At 53.7% G+C, this 13,515-nt stretch overlaps 6 protein-coding genes across 6 annotated transcripts; 4 read left to right on the top strand and 2 right to left on the bottom strand.

Moving 5' to 3' along the window:
- Nucleotides 1–34: 34 nt before the first annotated feature.
- On the top strand, nt 35–474 carry INS49_003883 (uncharacterized protein; the record flags this gene model as incomplete). Its single annotated transcript, XM_043164673.1, has 2 exons — nt 35–176; nt 326–474. 2 exons carry the CDS (start codon nt 35–37, stop codon nt 472–474), a joined length of 291 nt encoding a protein of 96 aa, XP_043018323.1.
- A 190-nt stretch (nt 475–664) lies between these two features.
- Nucleotides 665–2,215, top strand: INS49_003882 (uncharacterized protein; the record flags this gene model as incomplete). The annotated part of the gene is made up of 1 exon (XM_043164672.1): nt 665–2,215. One exon carries the CDS (start codon nt 665–667, stop codon nt 2,213–2,215), a length of 1,551 nt encoding a protein of 516 aa, XP_043018322.1.
- Nucleotides 2,216–5,684: 3,469 nt separating this feature from the next.
- On the top strand, nt 5,685–7,405 carry INS49_003881 (uncharacterized protein; the record flags this gene model as incomplete). Its single annotated transcript, XM_043164671.1, has 2 exons — nt 5,685–5,772; nt 5,832–7,405. The coding sequence occupies 2 exons, from the start codon at nt 5,685–5,687 to the stop codon at nt 7,403–7,405; spliced, it is 1,662 nt and encodes a 553-aa protein (XP_043018321.1).
- Nucleotides 7,406–7,772: 367 nt separating this feature from the next.
- Nucleotides 7,773–8,230, bottom strand: INS49_003880 (uncharacterized protein; the record flags this gene model as incomplete). Its single annotated transcript, XM_043164670.1, has 2 exons — nt 7,773–8,136; nt 8,205–8,230. 2 exons carry the CDS (start codon nt 8,228–8,230, stop codon nt 7,773–7,775), a joined length of 390 nt encoding a protein of 129 aa, XP_043018320.1.
- Nucleotides 8,231–8,837: 607 nt separating this feature from the next.
- INS49_003879 (uncharacterized protein) lies at nt 8,838–9,785 on the top strand (the record flags this gene model as incomplete). The annotated part of the gene is made up of 1 exon (XM_043164669.1): nt 8,838–9,785. The coding sequence occupies one exon, from the start codon at nt 8,838–8,840 to the stop codon at nt 9,783–9,785; it is 948 nt and encodes a 315-aa protein (XP_043018319.1).
- Nucleotides 9,786–11,961: 2,176 nt separating this feature from the next.
- INS49_003878 (uncharacterized protein) lies at nt 11,962–13,192 on the bottom strand (the record flags this gene model as incomplete). The annotated part of the gene is made up of 3 exons (XM_043164668.1): nt 11,962–12,583; nt 12,647–12,936; nt 12,998–13,192. The coding sequence occupies 3 exons, from the start codon at nt 13,190–13,192 to the stop codon at nt 11,962–11,964; spliced, it is 1,107 nt and encodes a 368-aa protein (XP_043018318.1).
- Between the last annotated feature and the right edge of the window lie 323 nt (nt 13,193–13,515).

The raw sequence follows: 13,515 nt of genomic DNA, 5'->3' as shown, positions 1-13,515 counted from the left end.
GACGGGTTGGTAGCGAGAAAGCCCGCAGGAAAACATGCCTGTGCCTATGACGAGAGAAAAGGTCTGGGCGCTGGCCACATATATCCAGGTCAACAATATCTTCGGTGTGGAAATCAAGCTCCCTGGTCTGGCAGGGGAGAAGAAGAAATATGTAGATATGACCAAACATCCAGGCGGTCAGCAAGGTAGAGAAATTTGGGCTGAGCGCTGAGCTCAACATGACGTCTGATCTCAATCACAGCACAGTGGCACCGGCAGATCGGCGCAGAGGTGGGCTTCGGATGATTTCCAGGGGCGGGCGAAGCTTAACTGGACCTTTGCGTAGCGCTGGCAGGCGGGTCCCCGCACCCGCAGGGCAGCGCACAGAGGGAGCGCGGCCCACTGCCGACAGCTCCCGACTGGGCGCCCGTGCCTGGGAACGTTGCGCCCGATGTCGTCATCCCAATCTCGTTGGGAGATGCGATGGCAATCTAAGGTGAACAGACGTAAACAGTGGCTCCAATGGGATAGCCAGAACGGCCCTTTGACATCAGACTGGTACCACAGCCCTGTCTGTGCCTTGCCTCTCCTGGCTTCTGGCCCTTTGACCGGCCTTTGCCTTGGTCGTTCACACGGAGCTGGGATCACCTGGCTGGAGAACAAAGCTTGACCTGCGAGCTACAAAATGCTTGTTCTCCTCCCGGCCGCCTCCCAGGACGGTCGACCTTGGCCAGCTCATCTCATCTCAGCTCAAGATCTCCCGCCCTCACACCTAACCTCCGCCTTTGAGCCAGCTCCTACGATGCATGTGGCCTCCAACCTGCTGGGGGGAGCCCTCCTGCTTCCGCTCACCCAAGCCGCCGTGCCTCTGTTCAGCGACTACCACTTCAACCCCCTCGAACACCTGGGTGGCGTGGCTCCCTATTTCGAACCCCTCGACCCGGAGATAGACCCTTCGGCGCCTCAAGGATGCACGCCCGTCCGCGCAGCCTACCTGGTGCGCCATGCTGCCATCTATGCCAATGACTTCGACTACGAGGAGTATATGGAGCCCTTCATCTCCAAGTTCCAGAACATCACCTCGATCGACTGGTCCAAAATCCCCGACCTCAGCTTCCTCAACAAGTGGTCGCCGCCCATCAGCGAGGCCGAGAGCGAGCTGCTGACCCGCGTCGGCAAGCTCGAGGCCACCGAGCTCGGCGCCAGTATGTCCTTCCGCTACCCCAACCTGAAGCTGCCCAAGAAGATCTGGACGAGCTCGGCCGAGCGGACATACGAGTCGGCCAAGGCCCTGATCCGTGGCTTCGAGCCCGCCGGCCAAGACGATACCATCAGCCTGGTGTCCGTGTACGAGAGCAAGGAGGGCGGCGCCGACAACTTAACCCCATATACCGCTTGCCCCAAGTACAGCTCCAGTGCGGGCAGCGACCAGAGCAGCGTGTACCTGAAGAAATTCACCAAGCCCATCATGGCGAGGCTCAACGCCGCCGCCCCCGAGTTCAACTTCACGGCCCAAGATGTGTACGGGATGATGCAGCTGTGCGGTTATGAGTCCGTCATCCGAGGCAGCTCCCCGTTCTGCGACCTCGATCTGTTTAGCCCGGACGACTGGCTAGCTTGGGAGTACACGGCCGACGTCCAGTACCATTATAACACCGGATACGGCAGCGAGGTGAGCGGACCCATCGGGCTTCCCTGGGTCAACGCCACGGCCGGGCTCCTCATGGCGGAGCCGGGCAGCCCAGACGTGCAGGACCTGTACGTCAGCTTCACACACCGCGAGCTGCCACCGACGGTGCTGGTGGCCATGGGGCTGTTCAACAACTCGGCCTTTGGTGGCTCCGAGGCTACCATCAACGACACTATGCCCTCAGACAGAATTAACCACCGCCGTGCCTGGAAGAGCAGCCGCGTCCTGCCCTTCATGACGAATATTGCTTTTGAAAGGCTTAACTGCACTGGCAGCTACGGCTACGACGACGGGGACTACTACCGCGTGCTGGTCAATAACGCCCCGCAGCCGCTGCCCGACTGTGGTGACGGGCCCGGGACCACCTGCTCCAGGTCGACCTTTGAGACGTGGGTGCAGGACCGGGCGGATAAGTTCAGCGGATTCTCTGATAAGTGCGGTACTGCGTCGAAATACGACAACTCGACGGATGCTGTGACATTCTATTCGGACAAGTCCGAGAACGGGACTTTCGTGGGCAAGAGAAACCTGTATGACCAGGAATAGGAGATATACCCAGGAGCCACGAGTGTACATACTATAACCAATCAATAATGGTAAATTTAATGAGAAAAGGTGTGACCCAAGACGACCTGGGATTCGAGTGACTGAACAACGGCCCGGGCAAGAACCGAATCGCTTGCTTATTGCACCTTCAGGTCAGCGTCCAACATTTGGGCAGCAAAAGGGCCAAAAGTCAGTTTAACCAGAGCGACTTGTGTGAGGGAAAGGAATTATTGCAATTTAATTGAGACTTGTATTCCCTGTTAACGAGCGCTGACGAGGTGCAGATTACAGTTGAGCAACTCTGTGTGGTGACCGACAGCTGTGAGTGAGTCTCGATGCCTCGAGCTTGAGCGATCAGATGCTGACCACAAGCGATTTCTACTAAGCCCTGTAGCCATGACAGACCAGTATCCATTTTTTTTTGGGCAACTTGCTCTGGCGCTTGTCGGATTCGAGAGCAGGGCTGACGTAGTTGACCGGCGAGTGGCCAGCCGTGCTGGTGGGCAGTGGTGGTTGCTCCGTAGCAGGTGTGCTCGGTGTGAAGATGAAGTCTGGAGAGAGATTGGGGCCACAGGAGGCATGTCGTGCATGGTGGTGAAGAAAACGGCCAGAATGATGGCTTTGAAGCCATGCGCGCCGACAAGAAATATTGACAGTTCTAGGTCGCGAAATTAGGTCGCCACAACCTCAACATGGCTGGCCTGAACGTCCCAAGGACGCCGGCAGGCGTGCCGTTCCCGCATGCTGGTCTCGGAAGGCCTGCCTCAGCGTCGGCGCGCGTGGCCTTGATAATCAACAGTCGCTCCGAAACTGCAGTCGATACCATGTCAGGCGGTTCGGTCAGGATCGTCGCCGAGTGGGTCTGGGCTTGTTGATTCCTGCGCCTGAGATCTCGACTTTGTCTATCAGATCGTGCATCTCGGCGGTTTTGGATGAGAACATGTGGAGGAGACCCGACGATCCCATGTATTCCGCCGCGTGGGAGGCCAGCCCGGGGCCCGCCGCCGCCGCAAAAAGGCCGAGAATGACGACCTCACCCGGGCGGTATGCACTGCAGGTCGAGATGAGGCTGGCCGTGTGGCTGGCAAGCAAGATGCTCGTTGCTGGACAGAAACGAGAGTACCCACCGCGACGAGCGTTCGTGGGGTGTTGTGGAGACGAGGCATTCCTGCGAGCGAGGGCCATGGTTTGTGGCATGGATCGCGTCTGCGCTCTTGAGGAAGTTGCCGCGGTTGCCCGAGTCGTCCAAGCCTTCGCCAGCAGGTTTTTTGATATTAATTATGAGCATGCCTGGCCTTGGAGGGTCGAAGGATCACGACATGTTCAGAGGCAGAACGGCGATATCAACCAGGATACACACTCAAATGAAGAGCCTCGTGGCCTGATACATGTACACCTCTACCGGGGTAATAAACGTTATTTGCCTAGGTACTGCCCCACCAGCCCCACATAACCTAAGGTACGTAATCCAACCACTAGATTATATGGAAGTTAAGGTAGCGAATGTTATCTCTTAAAAGTGGAGTGGTCTGCTTAAGTCCTTCCACCATAGAAATTGCTAGAAAGGGTGACCGCTCCACCACATGTGGGTCATGTGGGTCACGACTTCAAAAAATAACGTTTATTACCCCGGCGAGGTGTAGATCTGTGCTGCTGAGGGAACAGAGCACACTCCACTGCTTGGGCCACCACGAGCTTGTTTGCTGCAGCTGTGTTTCATCACCCACCCGATTTCAGGCCCCAGGGTTCGGGGAGTCGAGCACAGAAGGCCCAGCGTGGGGAAAGAGCATTCATCCGTCGGCCAAAGTCCGGGCATTTTTTCATGGGGAAAGAGCGGACCCGCAGCATTTCGGGATGCCATGACGTCAGGTCTATGGGTTTTGAGTTGCCGATGCCGCGCTTGGACTTGCGGTTTTGGCCAGCACGGGGAGGAGGCGGGAAGGAAAGAAGATGTTGTGCGTGGCGGCTGGTGAAGAAGATGAATGATCAACAACCAACAGATTCATCCACAGAGGTGTGAGCTCAGATCAACAGGTGAGGGAAAATCTGCGTGTGACATACTTGTGTGTGCATTCAGCCTCCAGCCGATCTCCGTGGGCCAGAACTTTTGGACGACGCACAGAGATGCGCCGTATCTGTCACTTGGATCGTCAACGGCTGAATTGACTTTCCCATTTGCATGATGCGAAGACAAGCCCCGATGAGTTGCATTTGTCGAATGATTGATTGCAGATCACCACGTTGTCACCAGGTTGGGCCAGTGGCCACCGCCTCTCCCATCTCGCCTTGACCTCCCAGCTTGGGCTTTTCCATCGACACCATCTCATGTGTAGCCCAGGACCCAGCAGCTAGACTGTGGCAGCACCTGCAATGCAACTATCAGCAGACACCTTCAAAGATTCGAAGAAAATTGGATTGTAATATATGATACATGCATCGCACGCGTAATTCTTACCACTAGGGAGAGAAACACAGGACTCAGGGCCCACTCGCGGTCGGGCGCCACTGCGACTGCCCTACTTGACATGACGTCGCTCCTTCCCCATCTCTCCCCAATTTCTCCCCCAGCTTTTCAACCCCGGACCCGTCCGTGGGCAGATGCTCAGATGGACAGTCTCCACATCTGGGCATAGGTAATAACTCTGGCCTATGACCGCTCTTACCACCAATATCAATACAGTAATAATGGGTGCTCAGGAACCCAAGACCACCGTCGTAGCCTGCCGTAGCAGTGGTATGAGTCTAAATCCCCAGGCCCCAAACCCCAGACAGTCGCCAAGGGGGCCCCCTCCTCCTCCTGCCCCAAGGACTGACCACCGGATTTCCCTTTTTGGCAACCCGCCAATCCATCTCACTGGCCTCCGTCCACTCACGTCCCTCTACCGGCAGGTACGCCGCCATTGTACCCTCACCCGACAATTTGGATTTTTTTGGCTCACCCGTCTGTGCAGTGAACCCGTCCAAGCGGCGACGTGCGTGGTTCGCTCGACACGCTGGTTATAAATCCTCACTTCGCCCTCGCGCCGTCTGGTCTCGAAACTCACCCAGCACTTCGGCTCGGCTGCATCATTTAGCCTCCTCTACAGGCATTTGCCTCTTCTTCAAGACTTGGTTCCCTCTTATGGAAACCCGAAGCTGGAATCACACCTCGACGACAATCTTAGTTTGATTCATGGTGCTGACACCACCAATCGACCCCAGAGCCATCCCGGTCTCCCATCGCCTTCCCCGATCCAATCCAAACCCAAACCCCAGAAATACCAAGCACACTTGCAGCGGCATAATACCACAGTAGAACAGACATGCTCACCTTGCCCATCATATAACATTCAACCTCGCCTCCTTCACCAGGCCTAACCCAGGTGTCCATTCGCATCAGCCTTTGAACAGCAATATTTTGCATTGGGATAGCTGTCAGCTATCCACAGTCCGTCTCTGCTTCTTTCAAACCATACCAAATATCTTCACCATGAAGAAATTCTTCGGCCTCAGGGGCAACGCCCTGAACTATGCTGTCGGCATCATTGCAGGCTGCGACTTCCTGCTTTTCGGATACGGTACGACCTCGACGGCCTCTGTCGAAAGTGCCAGGAATCACAGCTGACCTTTATTCTAGATCAAGGTGTCATGGGTGGTATCTTGACCCTGCCCGTCTTCCTCGCGCAGTTCCCCGACATCGACCCGGCTGCCGGCCCAGACTCTGCTACCCGCTCCACTTACCAAGGCATCGCCGTAGCATCGTACAATTTGGGATGCTTCCTCGGCGCAGTCATCGCCATCTTCATCAGCAATCCCCTCGGTCGCAAGAAAATGATCATGCTGGGAACCTCCATCATGCTTGTTGGCGCCATCCTCCAGGCTTCTGCATTCTCCCTTGACCACTTCATCATCGGCAGGATCATCACTGGTCTAGGAAACGGGGGCAACACCTCCACCGTCCCCACCTGGCAGTCCGAGACGTCCCATGCTCACAAGCGCGGCAAGCTCGTCATGGTTGAGGGTGCCCTGATTACAGGCGGTATCATGATATCATACTGGATCGATCTGGGGCTTTCCTTTGCCCCCGGCTCCGTGGCCTGGCGATTCCCGCTGGCCTTTCAGATCGTCTTCTGTATTTTTATTCTCGCCTTCATATGGGGTCTTCCCGAATCTCCTCGGTGGCTTATCCTCAAGGGGCGTGAGGACGATGCCCGGGAGGTCCTCGCCGCCTTGAACGACGTGGACGTCAACGACAAGATCATCCACAGCGAGTTCAACGAGATCAAGGACACGGTTCTCGAGATGTCCAAGGGCACGTTCGCCGATCTGTTCACAATGGGCAAGGACCGCAATCTGCACCGCACGCTGCTCGCCTATATCAACCAAATGTTCCAGCAGATCTCGGGCATCAACCTCATCACGTACTACGCGGCCGTTATCTACAGCAAACTTGGCATGTCCGACTTCATGTCCCGTCTCCTTGCCGCCCTCAACGGCACAGAATATTTCCTCGCCTCCTGGCCAGCGGTCTTCCTCGTGGAGCGCGTCGGCCGCAGGAAGCTCATGCTCTTCGGCGCAGTGGGCCAGGCGGCCACCATGGCGATCCTGGCGGGCGTGAACTCGGAATCCGAAAAGGGCAGCAAGGGCGCCGGGATCGCGGGCATCGTCTTCCTCTTCGTCTTCAACTCCTTCTTCGCGGTCGGCTGGCTCGGCATGACCTGGCTGTACCCGGCCGAGATCGTGCCGCTGCGCATCCGCGCGCCAGCCAACGCTCTCTCGACGTCCGGCAACTGGATCTTCAACTTCATGGTTGTCATGATCACCCCCGTCGCCTTCGACACCATCGGCTACCAGACCTACATCATCTTCGCCGTCATTAATGCGTTCATGGTGCCCTCGGTTTACTTCTTCTACCCGGAGACAGCCTACCGCAGCCTCGAGGAGATGGACAGCATCTTCCACAAGGTCTCGCCGGGCTGGAAGGGCGTCTTCCAGGCCGTGCACCAGGCGAAGGTCGAGCCGAGGCGCTACGGCAAGAACGGCGAGCTGCTGGTCGACTATTCCGACACCGAGGAGGGGCGTGCCCACGGTCGTGGCCAGCCACGGCCCAGCGACGAGGAGAAGGGTGGTGCTGGCCATGGGGATACTGGCTCGTCGTCCCAGGGAGGGATTGGCGTGCTGGTGCAGCATGATGAGGAGAAGATGGCCTAGGCCAGTTGAGTTGAATTGTGTGTTAGCACATCTTGTGCGGCTCGAGAGACCTTTTGCGGTCCAACAATAGATACCCTGATCTTGGTGGATGCAGATCGAAGTGCTACAAGCCGCGATGGCTTGGGGGAAGACTACAATTTCACATGCGTTCGAATTTCTTCTTGGCGCCCCTGTTCAAAGTTGCATCCGGATGGTCTTCAAGGCCTTCGTGATGATATTACCCATTCGTAATGACGTCTAAAAATGATCACGCAAGTTTCGTAGACCTGCCTATGGTGGCACTCTTCGTTTCCACATAACGGTCTAACAACGGGTAATTTACTTGACATTGATCCCAACAAAGGCGAATATCTGAAACAAGCCGGCATCACCACCCCTCATCAATCACCGTAAGATTCTCATACCCCTTCCTCACAACCTCAGTATCCACAACAAACACCGCAACAAGCCTTGCAGGCCTCTCACGGCTAGTGTTCTCCCCAACAGTGTGGTGACAGCCGGGCGTCTCCACAAAGCTCTCGTCCACCTCGTACACCCGCGGCGGCTCTCCATTCATACCGCTCAATATGGCTCCCTCGGTCACGCGCGCCACGACGGTGGCCCCCGCGTGCCTGTGGGGAGGCGTGAAGCCGCCTGGCGGGTAGATGACCTCGAGGCCGACAATTGACTTGCCTGGCGCGTTTTGGAGGGCGTGGTCGTAGAGGACTTTGACGGTCTCTCGTGGGCGAGACCTAGGCGGGCGTCGGTGTTTAGTGTACTGTCATTCTTAATTCCAGGAAATTTTCAGGGTACCACTCACTGGGTCTCGCGATCCTTGGAGTCCATGATGAGCTTTATTGATATAGCTTCTTGACTTTTGGACCTGGTCGTGCAGCGACTTACTGCTTTTATGAGATGGCGTTTGGTATGAGGGTTTTTAGAGTAAATGGTACACTGTTGAGCACTGGCTCATGTAATTGCAATATCACTTGGGAGATTTGTTACAAGATAAATATGTTCAATCTCAGCAGCTGCTTGCCGGTCAGTACAATGGACGGCGGACAACCTACCGGGCTCCGAGTCGGCGAAGCCCGAAGGAGGCGGGCAGTACCAGGCCGCGGGCGGGTATCCGGGTAATCGATCATCTTCCCGCATTCTGCGCCTGATGCAGTCTCGATCACTTTGTTCTTGTAGCGCGTCTCATACGAGAGCCCTTCTCAGTGAGAATTCCGTTCCTGACAGGTGCCGCCCTTGTCAGCAGTAGCCTAGACCTCGGAATGGGATGGTGTGGTACGTCTTTCCGGCGGGTTCCCGACATTATTCACAAAGCCCAAAGGCAGCAGGGATGCTATAAAGTGCCCTCGATATGGCTGGATATCATATATAATGAATTTCCCTTGTTCCTTCCCACACATTCTATCAATTTAGCATCGCCTTCACCATAGCCCCAATGATGAAGGCCATACAAATTCTTGGGGACGTCTCATCCCCTAAAGTCATTATCAACCACTCAGTGACAAAGCCCACCCCTTGCAACAATGAAATCCTCATCAAAGTCTACGCCGCCGGAATCACCGGAGACGAGGTTCTCTGGCCCGAACTTTACAGCACCGCGACTCGGATCCCAGGCCACGAGGTGTCGGGTATTGTGTCCGCCACCGGCCCCGACTACCATGGACCACTGGAAGTCGGCCAAGAAGTCTTTGCATTCATCGCAGCAGCCCGCGGAGAAGGCCAGGCTGAATACGCCATTTGTCTCGCTGACGAAGTCGCAGCGAAGCCGGCATCTTTGTCTCACGAGGAGGCTGCAGCACTTCCAATCCCATTCCTGACAGCATGCGAGGCAATTGTCGACCACGGGAACGCCAAGCCTGGCATGCGAGTACTCATAACCGGAGCATCTGGGGCGGTTGGCTCTTTGGCTGTACAGATTGCCACAAACCTCAATGGCTGTCATGTCACTGCCCTGGCCTCATCCCGACACAACGATACCCGAAGGAGACTCGGAGCGAGCGGGGTGCTCGATTACAACAGCCCTGACTGGGAGCACCAGATACAAGACATAGATCTGGTCTTCGATACCGTGGGCGGAGACATTCTGACTAAGACCTGGGAGACGGTCAAAAATGACGGCGCTATCATCACGGTCGGCGATCCGCCACCGCCTTGGGCGTTTGGGGGAGGTGATGCTGCTGAATCTGCCAACCTCCCTGGCGTGCGGTACAAGCACTTTATCGTGTCTCCAAGCTCTGAAAGGCTGGCTAAGTTGTCAGGGATGCTTGATGATGGTTCTATCAAAGCGCTGGCAGTGAGGTCATTCCCCGTCGATGAGGCAGAGCAAGCATGGGCACACGCCCGACTGAGGAGTCGCGGGCCCAAGGTGGTGGTGAGCTTTGTCTGAGCACATTCTAAACCTAAATTTGTTGATTGCATATGTACTTATAGCAGCCTATTGTGATAGTTGAACTAGGACTACCTGATCTACCTTCCATATGATCCTTTCACTATAAGTTCCGGTTGCCCTTTACTTGTATCACTAACAGCTCTTACACCCCATAGATACTAATTAGATCTTCAAAATCCCTATTTCCTAAAAGATCAGAAGCCTTAACGCGATCCTCAGGCTTTATCCGAAAAGCTTGCCCAATTACCGACAGTGAAAGTCCATGTTCCTTCGTACTAAGATCAGGTCTATGCTGATCCAGAAACGCGCTGAAAATATCCTTCGATTGCGAGGCATCCCCATACCATGATTCCTCAACTGTTTCTTTATTGATATAGCAACCCTTCCACTCCAACGGGAGCACTCCAATACGTTCAACAATAGAGTTGACATTACCCGTAAAGCCCATTTCGGGAAATGCCGGGTACCCTGTGTAGAGATATAGGAATACAACCATATAGCTCTACATGTCACTAGCGAAGCTGGGTTTGAAATCATGGAAGAGCTTAGGGGGGTAATACCCTCCCGGCGATTGGAGCTTATTGGGCGCTAAGGTACTGGGCTTTATAAGAATGCCGAAATTGCAGAGGTAGGTATTTAAGCTTAAGATATTAAGCGGAATTTTGGCTGGTGCGATTAACTCGCTAACTGCTTGGTGGCCCTCTTTAAGTGTTCGTGCCTTTAGGGGCCGGCTGAGAATCTCGTACTTTTCTGCCGTGGATATTTTCCCGAAGTTTATATTGAGACTACATATAACGTTGGGAAGTATAATATCTTTTGAGAGAAAAGTTGGTAAGCCATAGTATAGAATATGTAGTTGCGGGGTGATTTACCTCTGTGCACTAGATCTGCGTTGTGGAGACTAGAAATAGCTTGCAAAAGCTATTTTGCAGCTAATATACGATAAATAAGAGGTTGCTTAATCTTAATATAGAAGGTTAAGAGGCTTGGGCCCCGTAATGGAAGAACCAGGATAGTATGTTTATATTTAACGTTGACATCCATCCTGCTGAGAACAAACTAATCCTGATATAAGACAAGCCGGGAGCAATCCTGCACCCTTTGTGCGATATGCTGATGTGTCTTGTACTCCTTGGCATGCCCATCCGAACCGAGGACCTTGAGTGCCACATCTTTTCCGGTTTCGAGATTATGCGCCAGCTATATAGTGGAAAAACCACCTTAACCGAGCTTGTGGATAACTTAATAGCGTTGATTTAAAAGATCGCCGATATATATAGGATAGAAGTAGCTGATGAAATATTGCAATGTGTCTTCTAACTCAGCCTTAATATTAACCTCATTGTCAGAGTCCACGAAGTCCCCAAGATCGAGAGGGACTGTGTCATGCGTTTCAGCAGGAACCGGGTTGGCCGTCATTTTCCGGATTTGGTTCAACGTGTCTTCTGATTTGAATTGGGGTTATCGCTTAGTTAATCGGATTTGAAAGATCTGTTCTTCCTGGTGACTTCCTCGTTGGCCACGTTTTGTTAGGCGCCAAGTTGCAGGTGGCTCAGAGTGTTTGTATTTGATCTCTCTTCCTCAGACTCGAGTATTCCGAGGTTTGGCTGTAAGATTGCAAAATGTTCTTACATTGGACTCCGCCTCAGGGTCCTATGCGCAGTTCTGCTTTCCTACCGATTGACAAGGAGAAGGAATCAAGAATGAAGGCTTCCGTGGCGTAGGGTAAGTATAGGATTTCAAGGATGGGTAAAGATGATTCGAAATCAGTATTGAAAATGAATTACTTTTAACAGGCAAGGTGAAAGTTTAGGCTGCAGCAAGAAGGCTTTGGTTATTTATACAGTTGGTGTGGCCTCATCCTGGGGCACATGGATGCCTAGATATAGTGGAATTTCTCCCTTAATAGGACTCTGTGGGCCAGCCAGTAAGGAAATTTCAAAAACTCCACAGTTCTTCTCATTTACTCGAACTCGTGTGTTGTTGGTTCCCAAAGGGCAACGTTGCTGCCTTGTATCGAGCAATTTGGTCTCCGTCTGCACTGTAACACAAAGTTCAGCAGCATTCCGTTACACAATTATTATGCGCTGGGTCTATTCATTGTAAAATTGATGAACAAGCGATTATTGGAAGGTTAGATATTTTAAAGCACTCCAAATAACGGTGTGGCGAATCACAACCCATCGCCCATCCATTGCTCGAGTTCCGGGCCCAGGTCGCTCAGGTTGTACCATCCACAGACATCTTCCATCGAGCCCAATGAGCCTAGAACACCGTTATCAATACTGGAAACCTCAGCATCAGATCCTAGACTACCACGACTTTCACCACCCGAAAGACTCGGCACGTTACTCGACCCAGCCGGGCTGCCACTGCCAGTGGCCCTTGAGCCACCCAGTCCCAGCACATGACGAGCAATGGTCCGTATCTCCTTCACATTTCTCGCAGTTCTCGGCCATAATTCTCCCAGGTCTTTAAGACAGCCAATTGTCAACCGAATCTGGTCCCTGGCGATCGCCAGTTCCTTTCCACTCAGCTGGAAAGCACAGGCTGAGAGCAAGGCCAGTGTCCCCTCGCTGACCATGCAGGTAACGAACGGAGTGTGCTGGAACGGTCGGGATGGCAACGCGAGAAGACGGATCTGCGCCTCCACAGATCGCAGGACGCGTACTGTGTGTACGTTGATGAGGTCCGGTGTGGGATTGTCGACGGGTGGGTCTCGGGCGCAGCTTGAGACGTCTTCTACTGGGTTGAACTTGAGGTCAGACAAAGGTCTGTGCAGGCCGATTGTAGCTCTGAACACACTGTCAGTCTAGATTTCCGCACCTATTGCATGCATGATCATAGGGCATTCTTACACATGAATAAGCAGGTGCGCTTGGAACATAAGCTCATCAATGTCCCCGGATTTGGTCATGACCTGCTTGCGATCTTTGGGCAATAGCAGAGACCATCCGTCAATGATGGAGTCGGCGGACTGGATCATATCCGCCGAGTCCTCCTTGGCCGCGATTTTTGGCGAAATGGATATTGCTAATGCTGCACATCTGAGGGCGCTGATCAAGTATGCGAACGATGAGAATGAGGTGCCTTCGTCGGCAAATTCTCGACAGTCGAAGTCTTCTAGAGTTTTTGGAACTGGAATTTGCTAGAAATACATCAGCTCTGTGGTCAGGCGCAACATAGTCAAAACGGATTGCAGTACTGACTTCTAACTCATACTCCCGCTCCTCACACGGAAGGTCCACTGTCGCGTCGACGTCGACGACGGCAAAGTTCATTGTCCCCAGAGTCCCTGCGTAGTAGGCGTCAACGATATATAACATCCACCACGTCCGTCTCCAACACTCCATCAACACGGGATCTGCGGCACCATGTTCGCTCGCGAATTCTTGACGGAACATCTTCAGGTCGATGGCGAGCTTCACTGCAGCTCGTATCTCGCGGTTGGCTTCAGTCTTATGGCTGTGCCAGAACAGCACAATAGAATACAGTAGACGGCACTGAACCAATACGGGACTCTTTGGTGGTGTTTGACTAAGGCAGGCCTCTGCATGGTCCTTCAGTTGGGGTGGCAATTCTTGGGAGGCGTATATGTGTCCAACCAGACGCATAGTAGCAATGAGAGGTATAAGGTCAAGCCGGTTTGTCGCATCTTTGTGTCGCCGTATCAAGCTTTTCCGAGGCAGAAGGAACGGGTGGAATTTGTGGAAGTTTCTGTAGTACG

This window comes from Diaporthe citri (genome assembly GCF_014595645.1).
Source record: "Diaporthe citri strain NFHF-8-4 chromosome Unknown scaffold_11, whole genome shotgun sequence".
NCBI classification, from domain to species: Eukaryota; Fungi; Ascomycota; class Sordariomycetes; order Diaporthales; family Diaporthaceae; genus Diaporthe; species Diaporthe citri.
This window is presented reverse-complemented; position numbering and strand designations above follow the sequence as displayed.